This window comes from Mycetomoellerius zeteki, unplaced genomic scaffold (genome assembly GCF_001594055.1).
Source record: "Mycetomoellerius zeteki isolate Tzet28-1 unplaced genomic scaffold, Tzet1.0 scaffold94, whole genome shotgun sequence".
Classification (NCBI taxonomy): domain Eukaryota; kingdom Metazoa; phylum Arthropoda; class Insecta; order Hymenoptera; family Formicidae; genus Mycetomoellerius; species Mycetomoellerius zeteki.
The window spans coordinates 1,480,228-1,502,731 of record NW_017257979.1 but is presented as its reverse complement, the minus strand read 5'-3'; the positions used below and the strand labels follow the sequence as shown (position 1 = coordinate 1,502,731).

The 22,504-nt window shown below is 36.3% G+C and overlaps 2 protein-coding genes across 4 annotated transcripts; one reads left to right on the top strand and one right to left on the bottom strand.

The window, feature by feature from the left end:
* Positions 1–1,515: 1,515 nt before the first annotated feature.
* On the bottom strand, positions 1,516–21,123 carry Nadsyn (NAD synthetase). 3 transcript variants are annotated; one of them, XM_018460409.1, is made up of 13 exons: positions 20,948–21,123; positions 7,298–7,495; positions 6,811–7,066; positions 6,534–6,726; positions 5,476–5,716; positions 4,770–5,006; positions 4,257–4,372; positions 3,873–4,177; positions 3,580–3,788; positions 3,124–3,349; positions 2,873–3,049; positions 1,939–2,059; positions 1,680–1,708 (listed from the first exon to the last, which is right to left on the bottom strand). In XM_018460409.1, exons 2-13 carry the CDS (start codon positions 7,441–7,443, stop codon positions 1,680–1,682), a joined length of 2,256 nt encoding a protein of 751 aa, XP_018315911.1. In that variant the 5' UTR covers positions 7,444–7,495; positions 20,948–21,123. The 3 variants fall into 3 exon arrangements, with proteins under 3 accessions (XP_018315912.1, XP_018315911.1, XP_018315913.1); XM_018460411.1 differs by lacking the exon at positions 20,948–21,123 and adding an exon at positions 17,638–17,709; XM_018460410.1 differs by lacking the exon at positions 20,948–21,123 and having other exon boundaries at positions 1,516–1,708; positions 7,298–7,443.
* On the top strand, positions 10,038–19,405 carry LOC108730618 (cytosolic carboxypeptidase 2). Its single transcript, XM_018460408.1, has 15 exons — positions 10,038–10,107; positions 11,288–11,511; positions 11,815–11,967; positions 12,364–12,662; positions 13,001–13,150; positions 13,223–13,334; positions 14,291–14,536; positions 14,961–15,293; positions 15,841–16,068; positions 16,470–16,561; positions 16,643–16,874; positions 17,353–17,464; positions 17,536–17,728; positions 18,216–18,440; positions 18,802–19,405. Exons 1-15 carry the CDS (start codon positions 10,038–10,040, stop codon positions 19,403–19,405), a joined length of 3,273 nt encoding a protein of 1,090 aa, XP_018315910.1.
* Positions 21,124–22,504: the final 1,381 nt, after the last annotated feature.

Genomic DNA, 22,504 nt, shown 5'->3' with positions numbered 1-22,504 from the left:
AACGTACGGTTACTATGCCGTATAAATGCTATTTAGATATTTACATAACATGAGCGCGAGTGTGGTGTAACAGACACTGATCTGTTACACTAGAGAGTTCGATCCCCGGTAGAATCGAAAAATTTTCGTACACTCGTACACTCCTCTCGGAAGGGCAATGGCAAACCACCGAGTAGTATACTTGCTCAGGAAACCTCCCTACCAAAAATTGCCGTTCGGCAATCTGCGTTTAAACTGTAGGTCCCCATATACTACATGTGTACGATCAGTGTGCGCGCACGGACATATGAGAGGAAGGCACCTATAACGTACTGAGAGCGTACGATACTTGTTTACGACCTATGGAACCTTGAACTAAACACTCCAATGTCTCTTAAGCATTTTCAACTTGTTTTTTCTCGGTTACACCGACAATTCTTATTTTTACCGTCCTCTCTAATATCTACGATGGATTGGCTTTTTTTGTCAGACAAAAGATCATACAATTGTTCTTGATACAATTCCATGAATGAAACTGCTACTTTGAAATTCCAATTTTCCTTGGATTTCATTATTTCAAATATATCATATATAACTCTTGGTATAATAAGACTGTTTAAGACAAAGCTTTTCGCTTTAAAAATCTTCATGTACAAATACAGTTTCTTGAAACTGTCGAAAATCTTAAATCAGAATGATTTGAGCGAAATAATGTTCAGCATAGAGTGTCAAAAACGTCATGCAATAGGATAAAATACCTTTTCCTGTAGATTGAGCAAACTTTACACTGATAGGACGAGCTATTAACGTGCGATTGCAAACCGAGCGTGTGATATGTGTGGATATTATTATTCACGTATGAATGTATACGTGCAGAAACGTGCATCTGAAACGGCGTGTAACACAGCTATACTTTCAGGATTTGTAGAACAGAAAGATCAGCTATGGACAGACTTATCGTTCCATATGCTGTACCGTATCGTTGGCGAGTTTGTAAATTCTATTAGAGCGCGACTGCGTTATCCGGACATTAGTGTCTATTTATTAATTAGAGATCGTTATTAATTGTAGCTAACGGCAAAACGTGGTTACGCGCTCTTATATATGTTTGCGAGAGATAATAAAAATTAATATTATATATGCACACTCCACATATAAGTACCTACTTTGATATTTGATGATCGTGTGTCCAGCAATTTTATTTAACATTGTTCTTATGTAATATCTAAATATTTTAACATCATTACATATCAAATAGATTGCAGTTTTCTGAAACTACTCCGTCATTATTTTACGATTTTATTATATTCTATAAATTTTGCGTTTTTTAAATTAAAGTTCCTCAAACTATCGATACTATTTCTGTTAAATATTACGATTATTTCTGTATAATGTGATTGCATTTGCCTAGAACTTCCAAGAATTTTTTAGAAAAGATTGATTTTGGGAGATACAAATGTCGGGATAAGGATTTACGCATTAGAATCTTTACATCATACTTTTTATTAATAGAATATTTTTTTCAAATTTCGCATACATTTAAAATTTCATAAAATATTCGATGCTGCTCACTCACGGAGGTTTCTTAAATATTAACACCGGGAGCGAACAAAATCCTTCAAATCGCTTCAAAGAGCGAAACTTACATCCATCTATCGCAGCACTGCAATATCAAAATGATAAGTGAAGAAGTGCTACGGCTAAACTACTACTCCAGGATGCGTTTTATCTGCAACAAAGAATGATGCCGGTGATGACTCTTCAATAAAAGCGACGAGAAGCGCGGCGGTATAGGTGCGCACGAAATTTCGAGGCCGGTCATTCGATCTGGCCTGCGTGCAGTTCCGGAAGGGTGGGTTTTTCGGTGCTTTCGCCGATTATTTTGGCTATTTCATCGGCCAAAATACGTTGTGCTTGACGTGCTTCGTTAACGCGCGCACTTTTTTTTTGTTTACTCACTGCTGATCACGGAGGTGATGTTTTGGGGAGTTATGTATCTGGGAGTCATGTATCTGAGAGTCCGCAGAGCAGCACCCTTACGCGGTTTGGATGGCTTCTCTTCGCTGCTGAGTCGTTTCACCTGAAAGGAGTTCCATTATCTTTAGCATAAAATTATAGAAAATCATTTGCCAAGGATAGCAAGGTGTGTCGTTTACTATCTTTACATTTTTTCTATGTCACTTACCATGTTACATCTGCATATATATATGCATACGGTGAATGCAAAAAATATTCTGCGCACAGGGGAGATTTTTAAAAAAGCTTTGTAGAAATTAAACATTAATTAGCAATTTATTAATAATGTTCTCTTCTAACATAAATAAAAAGAGCTTCATGAAGATAACCGTACTTATGATTTTAGAAACTAAATTTCTCAATATTCTAAATAAAACAATTTTTTCATTTTCGCTTATTAAGACAATATATTTTAATTATTACACATTTTTTTAGATAAAATAATTTTGAGAAATATACAATCTATTTTATTCTTTGCTAATAAATTGCTAATTAATATATATTTTCTAAAAATAAGCTTTTTAAGAGATATCTCCTCTGCACGAATACTTTTTGTATTCACTGTAAATATTCATTTATTCGCTTGCTAATCCTATGTCGAAACATTTGGAAATCTTGTAACATACTGTCTAATAATTCGTTCAGCTGGCTCTCGTCGCTGATAGTTGGACTCGAAAAAAGTTCAGACTCTACGAGTCATTCTGCGCATGATACGCCAAGTTCTACGATGCATGCAAGACTTCTTTCCATAACGCGTCGCATTTTCGCACGTGTGTCTTAATCGCGGTGTTACTTCGGTCACTTGGCGTTTTCTCTCGTATTTCGTTTTGGAACTTGAGACAAGATGAGCATCGACTTTCTCCCTCATAATTCTCACCTGTTCATCAATCGCCGCAAACTGCCACTTCCATGAGTGATTATAGAGGAAGGGACGGTGATCGAATCGATTGTCGTCGGGGCTGTACGACTCCGCATGGCAGGCCGGAGTCAATATTGTCATCTTATGACGATTTATAGCGTAACATCTGTAGAAGTGTTTCACCTTATCGGCAATCTGAAATGAAGTTTTTTTTTAATTTACTCAAAGAGAAATAGACGATTAGAATTTCGCTCGAGGAGCACACTTACTTCTTTCGGAGTACAATGGTCCCACATATGCACGAGTCTGCAAAACATTGTAAAAGGCCCGGCCTTACTCTGTTTTCTTAACCGTCCAAAAACTGATAGTTCCTTGTAGGTCATTCCCATATCCACTTCGTCTAATTGCGCAAGCTGTCCCGCTTGCAGCGGTTCCAGTTCCGCGGTGGGTGGCGCATCCAGGATATTATTCAAAGCGGATATTCCGTGTTTGCGTCTGAAATTCAAACACGAAGAGCAATTGTTACTGTTTTGAGTCTTATGTGCAAGTCTGATATCGTATGAAATATACACAGCGATTCTTAATTATAGGAAGATAAAATTATTAAATATTTTAAATTGTCATTTAAAATAAAATAATTGCAATATACATTTACATCAATTTAAGCTTCAACTTTCGAATTATAATAGATCAAAATTCGCTGTGTATATCACTTGCATTCGTACCTAAAATATAGGAGGAATTTCTTTAAGTCGGTTTTCGCTATGCCACCTATAGGATTGATGTCGGCGCTACTACAATCGTACTTAGTGAGGTAACCACGTAACGCCTCGTCCACGTTGCCGCTCCCTAACACTAAGAGGCCACCCGGGCGACCTCTGACCCATAACATTAATTGAGCGAATAAGTAAGCAATCACCATTCGTAACCGAGCCTGAAAGTAAAACAGTAGGCATAAAGACGTGTAATTTAATAATCAAGATATTAGTTCCATCAAAATCAAAGATCGGGCAATTACCTGTACATTTTGCAAGGCCAAGTTCTCCCTAGGCGACCCACCTTGCACTCTGAACCTCGGTGTCAACTTAGTCACCTGTTGGAAGATCCCTAAAATCGCAGATATCGCAGTATCTATGACTATCCCATGATGATATGACCCTATTTGATTGGCTAACTCGGCCGCTCGAGCCTTGGTCTCTGTCGATGAGTTTTCCGTTCCCATATAGCACGTGACGAGGATAGTGTTGCACAATTGCTTCGGGTCTATCGGTACGTATTCACAGTCGCCAACGATCTTTCTGATATCCGCCAAGACTTGTGTGTCTAAATATACCAAACAGAATCTTCGTAATTTGAAAGAGACTCTCATAGTTTGAAGGAAGGTAGTGTAGCTGAGTTTTACCTCCTCTACCGACCGATTCGACGATCATTTCGCACATCGAGTATACGACACATGCCGAAGACGCGGAGTCGACGCCACCGCTCAGTGGTAAGAAAAATCCACCTTGGCAAGATCGTCTAAAACATAAACATGTAATAATTAAATACTATAATAGGCACGAAGGGACCGAAGACTTATATTATAACCATGTGTTAAAATTGAAAGAAAAATTTCATTTTTTCAATAAAACTATTCGAGCTATTTTAATGAAACTTTATGTATGTTTTAAGGATATGAAGACTCATCTTTTGGGGTCATATTTTTTTATTCAATATTAAGAATAAGCGGTGTTTTTGAGAAACAATTTTGGATATAATCAGGAAATTTTGGATACGATCAGGAAATTTTCATTAATGTCAGAAATCATCTTACATCTAAGAACTACTTTATATTTACCAATAGTTTTCTATAAACCTAATTTAAGCAGCTTTATAATGATAATAAGAAATAAGTATCTTGACCATGTTCGCACACCTCAAATAATCCCACAGCCAGCACGCGGGTGCCATCGCGATCTCTTCTTCCGGAGTGTGATACATGAAACTCGAATGCTCATTGTCGCCATATACATCCTGGACTCCGTCGAGCGGTCGGTCTGGTGGATTTGAGACGAGATTTTCTGGCGTGAGCGCGAAATCGATTTTCACGCGTGGATAACTAGACGACGCAGCGGCCGCGTGCGATCGCGATCTGATGCTGTTTCGATAATTCCTGAAGAGTATAGTAGAAGGATATGCTATGTTATTTTTTATTTTACAATATTTTGCGGATAAATGTGAGACATCTAAATTCTCTAATTATCTCGAGATAAATCAAATTCTTTAATATTTCAATATTAATGCTCCAAGCAATACTATTTGGTTTACATGGAAAGAACGGTTCTGTTGAAGTAATTAAAAATTTACCTAGATATAGATTTGAAAATATATAATTTTATTGGACTATTAGAATAATTATTCTTTGAGTACAGGACGCTCAAATTGGTTGCTAGAATGTCGAACTTTTCGCAGCATTATCGTCACGATTGAGCACATAATTATTTAGATGGTCCAATAAAATTATTTTCAGATCTGTATCTAGATAAATTCTTAGATACTTTAGCAAAACCGATCTTTCTATGTAGAATATTTGAGCACTGACAGCACTATTTACAATCAGAATCCAGATCAATCACCTTTACCTTATATCCTCGAGATCGAATGTGGCGACGGTCACTTCCACGTCCTCAAGAGCGAATTGCCGTCCGCGATTTAATATGTTGCCGTTGAGCGTGATGCTGGAGCCACCGTTGAAGTACAGTCTGCCACCGTCGCATCCGCGCAAATTACTGAACATGTAGCAGCCGCCGGCCTTGAAAGTAGCTGACTTAACGAGATCCACGGTGATGTAGGCTTTGCGTAGTTCAAAATACGAACCGCTTCCTTTCGGAAAAAAAAGAAATGAAGAAAAAATAGGGAAGCAGTTTTCAAAGTGAACATTTGATCTAATCCTTTAATCTCTTATCCTTTAATTTACAAAAAATATAATTTTAATTTTTTCATGAGAGAAATAAAAAAGGAATAGAAAGCAAAAGAACAGAGAAAAAGATAGAGAAGAGGTCTAGGCTGGCATTTATAGTTAGTTTTATATTTATTTACATCTTAATATTCTTATATTTACACATCTTAATATTCATTTCTCTTATAAGACTGTCTCAAATATAGTTTTAAGGTATCATAATTAATCACAGAGCTGTATTAACTATTTTTAAAACATTATTTAAAACGTCTTGTAATAACAACATAGAGACCCTCTAATCAGAGTCTGGCCACCTGAAATGGCCGCCGTTTTTCATTGAAATTGTGCGAGAGAAAAATCGTGCTATCTCACTTCATCTCATGCTACAGTGGTGCTGTAAGTTGCAGCTCTACAGTGATGCTCTATAAGCTTCATAATTTTTGACGAACATTCTGGCACGTTCAGGCGACTAGCTGGCGATTAAAATTTAAAAAAACGTTAATTTTAATAGTGTCTATCATAAATATTACAACAGCAAGTTCATGACCATGATACATCATGTATTTAAAGTAAAAGCACAATGTATTTTCATTATGCATTTAAATGGAATGGATGAAAAATGTCGGATCAATTACAAAGCGAGGAGAAGGTGACCGACCAGACTCTGATTAGAGGGTTTCTAATAACAATGGATTATAAATACCGGTTTATGTCAAATACATTTCATAACAATGGCATTACCATTCGCGATAATTTCCACGCCGTCTAATGACATCGGAATATGATTACTGGCTGGATGCCAAAGTTCCTCACATATTTCGAAACCCACGCAGGTATCCCTCGTCGCGATGACCGCGTCACCGAACGGTACTACAGTCTGACCGGTGAGTTGCGATATCATTCGAGGCAGAAAATAATCCTCGACCGTACGTTCCTAACATAACAAGAAATCATGGATTATCGTAAATCTTGGACACGCACTATGATCGATCACGGTGTTACCCTTGCATTTCATTACTTTGGTCCAAGGAGAGAACCATCTGGTTTCCCTGTAGTTGCCGTCCTCGCAGAGCCGCATTTTCGGCCTGATCAACAAAATTCGCCGATTCAGAAAGGCTACTCTGCAGTTATATGTCACGTTCTTGTGCATCACCGGCATACCCACGTCTATCAATATATCCTCGCAAATACTGGATTTTAAAAGGGTCGCCAAAACTTCCCAGCTATGGAGTAATGTGTCTGATTCGTAGAAATGGTCCTCGCAGCTGTAACCACTGTCAAATAGACATTTTATGAGGATACAATTGCAACAAAATAACATAATAAGTGATAAAAGTAATAAAGAGAAAATTATATAATTTCATAAATTATAATTTCATAATCATACGATAAGAAAAAAATTTCTAATCTCATTATAAAAGATATATTTCTTCCAATATAGACTGCTGATGATATTTTTTCGATACTTTTTACGGAGAACAAGATCAGTTTTTTCTTCTAATTACCAGATTTCTAGCTCGGGACCGCTCCTGTAAGTCGCACCAGCATCCTTCGCCTCTTGTATACTCTGCAAAATTCTCCTGGTGTTCCCATCGAAATCCATCGCCCATTGGTTTAATGTGCACACGGCGACGGTCACCGTACGTCCCATGTTGAATAAATGTTCACCGTTATTCTTAAACGAGATTCTCGAATGCACTTATCTGGAATAAATAAATATACGTTACTTTCAACTTCAATCAAAGTTAGTGTCGCAAATTTTATAGAATTATAGTTGCGCAAAATGGTTTCCTCACTTAATAGTTTGGATTCTTCAATATTTTTAGAAAGATATTGAACGCGATAATATTGAAGTGATTTAAAAATTATATTCCAATAAAAAAAGTACAAATATTATATTAATATTTATGAAACTCTTTTAAAAATATGTAAATATAAAACGTTAAAAATCACTGATACCAAACATTATCGTGAGAAAAAGAATGAATTGGTAGAACAAAGGGTGCAAAGAACTAGAGCGTGAGAAAAATCAACAGACAGTTCAATCGCATTGATGCCTCGACACTACTATCGTTTCGTATGCAATTGAATTTATGACACCATCATTATCGTGACTGTTAAAAGTCGGCGGTCGCGTGTACGTCTGATGGAACTTTTGGCGGCAACTTGCCAGCAATTCTATTATCAATTGGAATCCCATTGATCGCTTCCCCGAGATGATAAACTGTTCTGTTCTCCTTTATCCGACGCGCGTTGATTGATCAATAACTCGGAAAACCCGGCACGGTAGGCACCACCTTACGTAGCAACCCTCGTAGATCGTTATCTACCACGCATACATTCTTCGTATATTTGTCTTTGGAAAATTACTCTCACAATCAGACTTATTAAAAATGATAGGATGTACTGAAAACGTTGAAATCGTCTGGATAAGAGAAAAAAATAAAAATAAAAAGAAACATCAAATAAAAAGAAGATATAAACGTACACATGTTGGAAATTTTATCAAATCGCACTTTATTATTCTTACGGTAAATAATAGCATTCCTAATTAATAACAGAATAATAAAATGGTTTCCAAAGTATAGTCAAGTATCCGTTCATTGTTCTTTCGTTGATGAAATTCTTATTCAGAAATATTTTTCACATACAAAGAGTTCACAGCCTACTTTGCATAACAAGCTGAATACTAATGACACATTTATGATAGTTAACATATTGTATAATCTGGCATACAATAATTACTGTATGCCATGATAGAAAGTTCATTACGATGTATAATAATAAAGTATAGTTTAATTATGTAATATGATTAAATAAGATAACTATATCTTTACGGTATCATGTTAATATGCTTTTCATTTCACATTTTTGTCTAGTTATTTATTTGAAAAATTTTATATTACATTTATATTTTACAAGCAACTTAAAAAAATTTGATAGTTCCGATCATAGAAAAATTATTTTCCAATCTGTATTCAGCTAAATTTTTAGATGCTTCAGCAAATCTTCTCCTTTTCATGAAATCACCAGAGCATTGCCGAATAAAAGTCAGGTGTCGATCACGGATGATTCATGGTAATCAACATATTAAAATTAACCAAAAGTATCACCCACAAAAGGAAACTTGGATCAACAATGCTGCGCTTCTCTGCCCTATTACTCAGATTAATTCGTTCTTGATCGTTTCGTTCGTTTGTGTCTATTATCGCGCTTTAAACGCAACTCGTCACCGGTTTCCGATCGACGAGCTCACACGAGCGTCGCTTACTTCGGAAACGTCAATAGAACGAGTCGAGTTACCGGCGAGATATTATGTCGATGAGCCGCGCCGGCGGCCTTCTCAAACGAGAAACGGTTAACGAACGATCGTTCCGAGGGTAGCTCCGCCCACGATTCGCGACGGTTGTCAGGCAATCATCTAAGGAATGTTCCACTGAATGTCTTCAACAACGAGCCAGGTTCCTATCCGTATTCGCCAGGAATCTACCTCCAAGTTTCGCGGAGCTCCTAGTGTAACTTGCACCCTCTCGTCGGCACTCGCCTCGGTGAACCTCTACTCATTCTTGACACTCCCAATTTATTCGATTATTTATATCATTTGTACGATTCTTCGATCGATCAGTATCAGTTGATGTATTAAGAAAAAATTAAAAAAGAAATACCGCGATATTTTGTTCTTAAAGCTAATTATTCTAAAGTAATCGGATTTCACACAAGATCTGTTTTCTAACAAATTTCAACTGCAATCATTGCCATTTTTAAAACCGTATTTTATAATTTGTTTATTATAAAGCTTTGATACAGTAATTAAATATATCTACATTTCTCTCGGAAAAATGGACATGCCCTCTTCGCACTGACAAGAGCTTTGAACAAATAAAGCTCAGCGTTGCATAGATTCGCGTTTACTATTTCGATAATAACATCTCAAGTTATCCTAATAAATCACAATTGTGAGAGGAAAGTATATGAGATTATTTAAAGTGCCAGAGATATAAAATCATCCGACGTATCCTCGCGAAAACTGGTGCGGATTCTTGACATGTGGATCACGAAAACGTGAACGTGGGAATGAAAAATCCGATTGTCAAGTATCTCCTCGGCGAGGAAGTGCCGACGAGGGAGGAATACACGGATTGGCACGAGAATGCTAAAGGTGGTAGATCATCGCCGATGCTCGCCGTCGATGCTGACGATCGCGACGAGCAGGACGAGAACGAGACCGATGAGAGATAACGAAAGATGAAGGCGGTGTCGAGCAGCAGAGTGAGAGAGCTCCAGGCCGTGTTGTTTCCGGTTCAACCCATTCCAGGTGAACTCCTCTAACGAGGATAATTGGTGGATGATATAGAATCAACAGCAAACTCGAACCGCTATTTATTCGACACAAATTAATTCTCTATAATGCATTGAAAGATACATTATAGATTATAGTCGCTTTCGACACCAATATATTTTTTTACATACAGAACTATAAATATATTTATTATTACTAACATTATAATAATAACTGTAATAAAAATGGAGCTCCTGATCGTAATTTTATGCATGCAATTATAGTAACAAATACTAAACATTTTTCTTGTAAGTGAATTGTAATAAACAAATAGACTTTATGAATAATAATAATGTGTGTGCATTTTATATGTATTTACATGGGAAAAAATTTTGCTAAAGTATCTAAAAATTTAGCAAGATATAAATCTGAAAATAATTTTCTTGAATCATTAAAATAATTATAGTATATAGGACGCTCAAGCATTATGAGCAACGCTGCAAAAAATGTTGACATTCTAGCAATCAACTTGAACGTTTTACATAATTACTTTGATAATCAATCAAAATTATTATCAGATCTGTGTCTAAATTTTTACATCAATCATTCTTTCCATGATGTATTTCACCTTTATGCTCTTGAATTATGCAGTAGTTTCTACACTTGAAATGCAGTTTTTATGCCGAAGAAATGCAATATCATATTATCAAATTGATTTTGAAATAGTGAAGGGAATATGATACGTTCATAACAACATATGATCGAAGTGGCGGCGAGGTCGCGAACCTACGGACATTGTACCCGATCATCGATCCTCTACTGTATGTAACATAAGATCGTGTCTAATTCTCTCGAAACCTAACGCCAATTCACCGAACTTCTCGTTATGACGCGCATTATCACGCGAATAATTTAATTTGCAGCTAGGTACAATCGTTCACTATTTTAAAAAATGATGCACCTGCACTCGTTATAAAATAAAAAAAACTGCCTTGTGTTTATATCATTAATATTTTGTGCATATAATCAAGATAATCAAGAAGCTATTTAAGATATTCCAATAGAAAACCTCGAATTTTCTCACAATCAATTAATTTAACGAATGCAAAAATCAGATCATGAACTTACTTTTCTCATTAATAAATAAATGAAGTGAAATAAAAAATAAATTATATTTACAAAATTTCAAATATATAACTTTATTTTAATAACGTAGGTGGCATGCTCTCTGATCTAACGCCGCAGGATTTACAAGTGTCTCAATTGGAACGTTACGAGAGCTCAGCTCTGAGACGAGACGCGGAATCGGCACTGTTCGCGATACCTTTGGGTCTGTCCAGGTATCGATACTCGAAGGAGGCCCTTCGAGCAGTACTCGATGCTCGTTGCATCGTCGACGGAAGCATCCAGGAAGCGGCCAGGTGGCCGACCGAGTGCCAGGTGAAAAATGATGCACCTGCACCGTTTTTCATTTCACTTTTTCCATAGTTTTATTTCGATGAGCAGCCTTTCTCTGAAGACAAAATGCCGCATATCGCTAGTTTACCGTATATAATGTTAATTGCTCTTACACGAATTATAATTTTGATAAGAAATGCTTTGGAGCTTCTTACGGAGATATGCGATGTCATTAATTTATTTCATACTCCGTTATTATGTTAAGCTAGTTGATACAGTAATTATATAAAATTAATTATAATTAAGTATAATTATATAAAATTAATCGAGATAATGATCTCTCAGGTGATCCCAGAAAGAGTTCGTCACATAGAGTACAACTCTGCTACACCGGAAGCCTTCTACGTATCAACCGGAAAGGAACCGAGACCCAAACCGATCGGCGACGAGCTTGGAACGGTGATATTTCGTTACTGCCCAACTAACGTTACTAATTACGTAAGTCGTGATACAATCTATTATTTTTTCTTACATTTATAAACACTAGAACTGCCGATGACGCCATTTTGAATCCGCTAATCATTTCAATTTTTTTCTTTTGTATTAAATATGTTGTACAGAATATTAAAAACGCGAATAAAATAAATAACAGAAATAATTTTAATGATACAAAAAAAAATAATATTCAAAATAACTCTTCATTAACCGGAAACAAGGATAAGAAATTAACGAATTGGCATCTTTGGCTTGCGGATACCATCGGTGGCGGTGGTTCTAGTGATAAAGCGATGATCGATTCGAGTTTGTTCGACGTTAAAACACGAAGCCGACTGAGAAATATTTTCTAAATTTGGGAATTTAGAGTTTAAGGATGGAGGTTTGTTATTTCTGCAGTTTAGCCGATCTTGCGTGGGCGGTAGCACAGTGTTACCGTTCCATACGGATTTTCCCGGGGAGTCAACCGCGTGTACCAACGGGAACGACATCTTTTTCGTCGCCGAAGCGTCCCGGCCGAAAGATGACAACACGGACTTACAGTTTGAATCGCGATTTGAGTCCGGAAACCTTGGCAAAGTAGTAAAAATAACCGACACGTATTACCAGCTCTATCTGAGAAGGGATCTCTACACGCAAAGGCATACACAATGGTACTACTTTAGGGTATCAAATACAAGAAGCAGAATCACATACAGGTATAAAAAAGACAGGGAAAGCAATCAACTATGCATTTTCCAGGAAATTAAAAAATTAATTTAAATAAAAAATTCATCAATTTATCAATTAAATTTAAAAATACACAAAATGTTAAAATACATAATTGTAATAAGAAGCTTGTATTTTTATTAGCTGTTTTGTATGTTCAGATTCTTTAAGTTAGATTTAAATTAAAACTTAAAATATATAAAACGCAATCAAGATTGTGTATTTTAACGTCTCATTTGTGTAATCAAGATTGCGTTTATCAATTGTGTATCTATTTTTTTAATCCAAATCATATAAATAAATCCAAAAAATATTTTGATAATTGCAGATTCTCAATCGTAAATATGTGCAAAGAAGAGAGCCTTTATAACGAAGGTCTTAAGCCTCTTTTATACTCCACTGAAGACGCTCGAACCCGATCCGTAGGATGGAGAAGATGCGGCGACAACATCACGTATTACCGAAATAACGACTCCTCGTAAGAGAACTCCTTATTTATAATGCCATATAACGTGGAGTAGATATAAAAAAAAACATGAAATGATTGCAGAAGCGATGAGGAGAAGGAGAAACACACGCTAACGTTTAACATCTCATTCCCTCATGATCGTGACATCGTTTACTTGGCGCACTGCTATCCATATACCTACACCGATCTCCAGGTAAAACAATCATGAATAGAATAATTTGATGAAAAATTTTTTAATAAATAAAAGAAGGGCAACGAGCCAATTATAATGTAAGATCTTTAATAAACGTATATATACAAACGTTTCGACACCGATCGGGTCATTTTCAATGTAAAATAACAAACACTCTTACATACATTATCAAAAAATTCGGTCAAATTATATTGTCCAGTGAAAAATTAATTGTATTCATAAAATGCGGTCCATATGTAAAACTATCAAAAGAGATCACATCTCACTTTTCGCAATTCTACAATCTCAATAATAAATAATACATTAACATTGCGTTATAGATTAAATTATCGATGTACATTTATAGTAAATTAAAAATTTTTTAATTTAACTAGATAAAGATCTGAAAATAATTTGTTGAGTCATTAAAATACAACAATTATTTAGGAAATTCAAACGTGATGAGTAATATTGCAAAAAGTTTTAACATTTTTCGCAACCAGTTTGAACATCCTACATAATTACTTTGATAGTCTAACAAAATTATTTTCAGATTTGTATCCAACTAAATTTTAGATACTTTAATCATGTTTTTATGCGGTATTAAAAAATCACTGTTCGTAATCCTACAAAAATATAATAGTTGAAGAAACTGCACTATTAACTGAATTAAGTAATTGTGAAAGTAACGCTGGTATCTCACTTTATTTCCGTTAATTCTTGTTTTCCTGTCGCTGAAGGAAAGCAGCGTGACTGAATTAGAAATGCTTTCAGTAATTACTGCGCGGAATGTTCCCACAAACGCGTATCGCTCGCGGGACAAAGCGGTATTTACTTCACGTTCCGTACCCTCCTATCGCGATTACCATCGCGAACGATTCCCAGTCTCGGCGATTGTATTTATTGCGTTCCGCCGGTAGATTAAATCTCGAGATCTACCTCCTCGGTCTCTAATTGCCCGTATAAACCTGCCTCAGGAATATCTCGGCAAGATCGTGGCTGACCCCACGAAGACGAGGTTCGCCAAACTGCGCCTGCTGTGCCGCAGTCTGGCCGGAAACGGCGTGTATTACTTAACGATCACCGCACCGACCCACGACGAAGACGTACGCAGGAAACGGGGCGTCGTTATCACGGCCCGGGTGCATCCCGGTGAGACACCGTCGAGCTGGACGATGAAGGGTATCATCGACTTTCTCACCGGCGACACGAACCGGGCTAGAGTAAGATACAATTTTATAAATTTGGATGGAAAGAACGGTCTTGCTGAAATATTTAGAAATTTAACCATATAGATACAGATTTGAAAATAATTTAGGATCATCATAATTATGTAGAACGCTTCTAAATGTTATTGACAATGCTGCAAAAAGTTTTAATATTTTTCCAACTAGTTTGAGCGTCCTACATAGGTAATTATTTTAATGATACAAACAAAATTATTTTCAGATCTGTATTTAATTAAAATTTTACATTCTTCAGCAAGATTCTTTCTATGTTTCGCTCCAGATCAAAAATAAAGGTATCGATAATGCGATTTAAAGAGGTCATTAAAATATCACTATTGAAATTTGCTTGATGTGAAAATTTGGGAAAATTCAGTTATGAGGCTTAACGATTGACCTAACATCGCACCGATTATCGCAGGAGCTTAGAGAGAGATTCGTCTTCAAGTTGGTGCCGATGCTGAACCCAGACGGCGTCATAGTGGGTAACAATCGGTGCTCCTTGTCCGGAAAGGATCTAAATCGACAGTATAGGACAGTGATGAGAGAGAGTTATCCGTCTGTCTGGCATACAAAGCTAATGATCCGGAGACTCCTCGAGGAATGTGGGGTAGCGATATACTGCGATCTCCATGCTCATTCGAGGAAACACAATATATTCGCCTACGGTTGCGAAAGCAAGAGGACAGGATGCAACGGAAAGCTGTCGGAACAGGTGTTTCCGCTGATGCTTCATAAAAACGCAGCTGATAAGGTAATGTAAATGCACACATATGGAGTGGATAACATCGGAAATCGTTGCACAGTGAAATTCTTTATAATTTTAATTCTTTGATCAAGTTAAAGTGAAATTGATAGCTTTTGAAAATTTAGGGAATTTTTCGTATCACAACGATTCTTTAAGACTCCTGTTCACCACGCATGACATCAGAGACAAGAAAAATAAAAAAATCTTGCTAACATTTTTTAATAAAACATTTGCAATAGATAGCATAGATTTGTAAAATATCGAAAATTCCCTTTATGTTCCGATAATCAATAAATAACTATATATTTGAAATTGAATTGTGTCTAATCAAGAAATAAAATAAACTGAATCGAGAGATGATAATTTTATTCTGTTCTGAAATAAAAGGAGATATTTCGGTATATTTTACAAGTCTCTAATGCAAATTTTAATATATTTTTAAGAAGTTTTAGTATGTCTTTTCTTGCATCTAGTGTCATTAATCTGAAGATACGTGGTGAGTGGTCTTGACGCTAATTATTATGACACTAGCAATTTCGTTTTATGGTTTCAGTTCTCCTTTGAGAATTGTAAATTCCACGTCGAGAAGGTAAAGGAAGGTACTGGCAGAGTGGTTGTATGGTCGATGGGCGTGCAGAACAGTTATACCATGGAGGCTTCTATGGGCGGTTCTAAAATCGGCTCAAGATGCGGAACGCATTTTTCCATTCAGGATTACGAGCAAATCGGCAAGGCATTCTGCGAGACCCTGCTTGACTTTTCCGATCAAGATCCCATGAAGGTAACATTGTCCGATTAACATTTTCTGGATTTGCTTGGAAAAGAAAACGATGGCAATCAAATAACAACTTTAATTTATCCTTGTACAAACACACACACAACAAGAATTAAACGCAAAATAAAATTAAATAAAAATCATTCATATTCAAATAAGAAACGTACATGTTGCACATAGCAATCAAATCAACATCTGTTCGATGTTTATGCATGCACTTTCTGGGATGGGCTTATATCTCTTTCTTCTTCTCTCTTCTCATGTAAGTAAAATCAGATTAATTCAATAAAGCTTATCATTTTGCTGTGAATTTAGAAGCACTTAAATTATATCAATTAAAAGTTTCTAATTTATATAATTCCAATGAATCAGGATGAACGATGGATCTCGCAAACTTGACTCGACAGGAAAGACTCCGAAATAAGATTATAGCCAGATTAGCGAAGGAGGGCTCCAATGCTGAAGAGCCTATCAATATCGATTTGACCGACTATTCAAGGTATATCCTTCCTGATAATTTATATTTTATTTATCCTATATTATTTCCAAACAGTTTATACAGTTAAAAAAATTTTTCTAGCGACGAGGGAGATATCTCACAGGAAAGTTTCTCGTCGGAAGAGGATAGGACCGAGTACACGGATGCTGCGTGGTCCAGCGAGGGCGGAGAGTTCTTGGCGAGTCGCCGTCGGTATCTTTGTGTGCCACCACCGTCGCCGACTTTCGTCCCGCCGAGAAGCGTCGGTCTCTATAGAAGAAGAGCACGAAGGGACATCGCGGGAAGAATTTATTTGGAGCGCAGGAAAAATCTGGTATACAGGGTGTCCGTCCATAAATGTCCGAGCAAATATCTCGCAACTGGTTGTAGTTACAAGAAAGTTTAATAAGAGAAATTTGTACTGCAAATCGCTCATTTGCTATAACAATATAATTTAAAAAATCAAATTTTCCAGAAAATAAGTTTGAATGTTTTAAATCATTAAAATTTTGTAATATTAATTTAAAAATACAACTTTAATGTAATAACTGATTGTAGAGGAATAAAAAATTATATTCTTTTAAAATTTGTTTTTTTTTTATATTTCTTTTTTTGCAAGCAATTAAAAAGTGACAGTTTTGAATTATCGTTATTGTAATAAATGAGCGATATAATTATCCCAAAGTTAATCCAAAGATATTACTTTTTTTTTTTAAACACGGATCTGATTCTTGTTTTGGAAACAACTGGCAATATTCCCGTTACTCTCGTTAAATTGTACGTAATAAAAATCGTCGTTATGTTGTCAACAGGCACGTCGAGCGGTGATGGATTTGCCGACCACAGATCCAGGTAGCGATCTGTGTGATCTGACCGACTCGGCTGATGAAAGTTTTGTCAGAAGCGAGGGAAGAGAATACGATGGTACGTTTAGCGAGATCGAAATAAATAATTATATCAGTTTATGTTATATGTCGTGCATGCGTATCTTACAGATGTATGGAGAAGTAAGCAAGAACAACGAGAAGAGATAATCGGGCTCTCCGAGCGGGAGACAACCGAGAAAGAGGAACGACAAGAGAAGGCGCTGATTTTACCGGAAATCGTGAGACCTCGCAGCGTATCTTTTGGAGAGTTACTACCGCGTAAAGATCACCGGAAGACTCGGCAACATCCGCGATGTCTTCGGTACAGACTAATTGTTTCTTTACTAAACATATAGGAAGAATTCATCGATAACTGCCCATATATTTAATCATAAAAATAATTATGTAGAATGCTTAAGCTTTAATGATAATGTTGCAAAACGTTTTAACATTCTAACAATCAATTTGAGTTCTATATAATTATTTTTGATAATCTAACAAAATATTATTTACAGATTTGTATCTAGCTAAATTTTTAGATACTTTAGCAAAACTGTTTTTTCCGTGTAGATGTACAAGGTAATATTCGAAAGATCGTTTCTTTTTATTTTTAAATTATATACTAAAAATGAAACGCATTTCCTTTGTAGAGCAAGTTATTTTATTTTGTCGATTTATTACAAAGTAATAGCTATTTAGTTTTAGCAATTTTTCGATTGTTACCTCGTGATCGTTACAGTTAATTGGAGCGACAGCGTTCATCATAAAGAATGCGTTTTTTTTATAAAATCACGAATTGTGTTTGTCAGAATGCTGAGAAATCCGTCGCCGGTGTCGCCGACGAGCCAAGAGGTGAGACTCAAGCTAACATCATTGAGACGGCAGATCTGGACTGGCGTGTCGACCAGCACCGTCGCCGACGAGAACAACGATGCGGAACGTCTTGTCGACGCATTTGTTAAGACGCCATTAAGTTGGGGTATCTCCAGACACGCTCTGATGCACTATCCCACGGACGGCGAGGTCACGTTAAAGTGAGTCGTACTACTCGACTTATCGCGCATCTATAGAATATGCTCGTTGCATGTTTCGTTGCAATTAGATATATGCCAGAATTTTGTTTATTACATCGCGTGCGTCGCAATTCAATGTGCTTCGGAATTTTCCGCGAAGGAGCACTGAAAAATGTTTTATTATAGTTAAACCAACAGGAAAACCCAATCAGAACGGCATTTTGGTGAGGCCAAACAGAATTATCATCACTAGAAATTTATTTCTATTCAGCCTCATCAAAATGTTATTCTGCAGGTTGGATCTTTTTATTGGTTTAACCAGAACACATTTTTCTATGTGTACGCATAATAAATTTACGCTTTTGGCGCAACGTTTTTTCAGGCCGCAGTCCAAGAAGGCGCAGTCGCTTGTCTACGACGCGGACAAAGACAACGCGAGGAAGTCACGGAAAAAGTTGCGGCGGAATGCGTCTCAATTGAAGACATCCGCACGAACAGACGGGCAGAAACCGTCCAAGAGGAAGAATGCAAAGCTTGACTGGCAACGGGCAGTGAACCTAAACTCCCGGGGCAAGGATGCGAGAATCACGAGAACCTCCTCCCTCCTGACGATTGAGGCGGACTCGTTGAAGTTGCTGGCCACGTCGACGGTGTCCAAGCAGCCACAACGACCGCAGCGGAAACTCGAGTCGCGCCGAAAGTTCCGCAGTGTCGGTGCGGTGGCGTCCACCTGCATCAGCGTCGGGGCGAAGACGAGCGTCGCGAAGACGACGAGAACGCGAGTGTGCCATCGCGACGCCTTCTGCGAGAGCACGACGTCGGACGATGCCTCGTCAGACTCGGGCAAGCCGAAAGTTGTGAAGAAAAAGCAGAAGAAGAAAAAGCAGCAACAACAACAACAACAACCGCCGTCGAGGAAAACGAACAGAGAAACGGAACAAAGCAAGCGGGTCTGCAGCGCGAAGACCTCGCGCAACAACGTTTGAGAATTATTTTTTCGAGCAAACTGCGAGATGTGTTGTTAGTCCTCCCTATTATTTGAGATTTTAAACAATTTGAAGAAAACCTCTTCTTAATTATTATTACTATTTACTATTTAGTATTATTAACCCTAATTGATATTTGCTCCGAAATTTAATTCCTTAATTGATATTCGGGCATCCAGTGTGCTTTAAATTAATGCATTTTTGCTTAAAGGTAACGTAATTAAATAATTTTTTTCATTTTAAGGATTAGAATTCGAGGGATAAGATTATGTAACTTAAAATTTTGTATGGTTGTAAAAAACATTTGTTATAAACAATTTTTCACATAGTTAAAAAAAAAATCTTCCAGGATTCGCGAATACTGATTAGGGTTAAATAGTATAATAACAATTACTGCATTAATATAAAAGTATTAGTATCTCATATTGATATTGAAGAAACATAGACGTGTGAATAGGACTGTAAATATATTGTAATTATAATTTCACGACTCGCTTCTGCCAATATGAAGTAATTGAACTAATATCTATTTCTTCCAATGTAGACTAATTTTAATTTCGGTTTATGTACTCTTTTATCTTTTCCTCATTCTTAGAATTAGAAAAAAATAAAAAGTAAATTATAAATTGAGATTAAAAATTAATTTACATTGATAAAAATGGACATAAAGGCGATTTCGACTAATAACTCTGATTAATTTAATTAATTAGTCGTTAAAACCGACAAAATTGTCTGCCACAAAATTTCAACTGTATAATTGGCTATATTCTTAATCCTAGCTTTTTTTCCATATGTTGAAAAACAAAAAATTAATAATACTATTTAAAAAATAGTATATTATCTTATATATAGTTATCGATTAAGTTATTTTGAAATTACATTTCAAAATTAAGTTAATCGTAGCGCAGGACGACTTTAATTAAAATAATTAAATAATTACTCCCCCAGCAAACACGTTGACGTTATATGTATATTATCATTTTGACGTCAAAATGACATCTAAAATAACATCAAAATGACGACAAATAACGTCAGCTTGTTTGCTGGGGAATAATTATTTAATTAGCATTTAATTGGCAATTAATTCAATCGGCGGTCGTTCTAAACTGTGCATCACTGCCCGTAGCTCAAAAACCTCAAGAAGAATATTGCGCGATCAATCTCAGCGGAGCTGATCTCCGAACTGTATTTTCGGCAGTTTCGCGCCCGCGAAATCGACTGACATGCGCCAGGAGTGTCGCACCACGTGCTCGCGGATTGACAGCGCGACGTCACCATGGCGACACGCGAGCGCGTGGTAAACAATTCACGGCCACCGCGAGGCGTGGATCAAAGCGATCACGTGGTCCGCATGACGGATCGTCGCGAAGCCATAGGATAGGTCGGTTATCATCACGAGATCGGTATCGCGTGATCCTTCTTCATCCAAAACGTCACAAGAATCGACCTCTTTACCGAGCGCGATGCAAGTCGCTCTAGGCGATCAGTCGCGAAATCGAGGTTGGAAATATTGGAATGAGAACGGAAATTGGCAATTATTACCTGTGATGATCCGGATGTTCTGTCAGAGAACTGACACAACACGACGCATGCTCCTTTTCTCCTTTCTGTTTCTGCTCTGTAATTCGAACACGAATGTCACGTACACGTGCGAAAAGTCGACTGGAGAAAATCACAACACCACTTCAATCTTCACGTCTTCGCAACGCTTGTCGCTTTACGTGACTGATGACTGATACGAGTTCAGAGAGCTGGATGAGAAGGGTTCTCGTGCTGCCATCTTGCAGTGACAATTTGCTTTCGCGTCGTTGGCGGGAGATTCGATTTTTTTTTACCGTAACTGGAATATTAGAAGATTGATTGTGTATCTTGAAATGAGGTGAAAATTATAAAAATGAGGTATTCACCAGGTATTGACTAATGAAATTATAAATATTCTGATAAATTCATTCACTTTTGTAATTTTCACTTCGTTTCAAGGTGTACAATCAATTTTCTCGTATATATTTATAACCGGAATTCGTAGTCCGTCCTTATTTCAAGACCGTTTTAAGTAATATCTTAAAATACTAACACAGTTTTCTAATTGGTTCACGATATCTTGAGACTGTACTTATAAGACAGTGAAATCTTAAATTCATTAAATTTTAAATCCATGAAATTTTAAATGTAAGGACTGACTATGAATACCGACCTATGTATCCACAATAAACATCAACTAAAAGTAACACCAATGTTATAATTTCACACTTACAATATAGTGAGAAATATCAATTCGACGTCGAATTAATATCGATTCAAAATGAATCATTTCTTGCTGGAAATATATATATACTTGAATAAAAATATTTAATTTAATTTATAATTTATATATATAATATAATAATATGAATGTAATGTGTAACACGTGTATTACGTAATAGTTATATTACTGAATGTAAAATTATAGCTCATTGATGTTATATCATGTTATTTTTATAGTTGTTATTTATTAGATAAGCTTCGAGGAAATTTCCATGACTATCGAATAAGTGCATCGGATCCGCGGAAGCTGTGTAGTTATATGTTATTGTTTTGATCATCGATACAAATATCTAAATAATTAGTACACACACATTTTGCAATATTAAATTCATAATTTATTATTGTACCGCTTCGGTAAATGAGAACGTATTTACGCTAGAATATCTTAAGCCAGCGGTACACGATGTGTTTTCTTGCTTGATTGCTTGCATTTTAATAAATTACTAGAAATTAGAGTTCTGTGTGATGCAATTCTAGTAATTTACATAGCAATATCTAGCAAAAAATACATTATATATGATTGACTTTATACATATTATTGCATTTCTTTACATATATAATTATTATCCGCATGAATAATTGAACATAATTGACAACAATAAATGTAGATTTAAATAAAAATTGAAAATGTGGATATATAGAACGGAAGGATAATAAGTCATAAAACTAATATTAATGACTTAACTTACTAATAATTTGCGCAGTCACTTTCATAAGATATTCTTTAATAACGATATCTTATTGTTGGTGGTGAGATATAAAAAAATAAGCTATTTCTTTTTTTATTACTCGGAT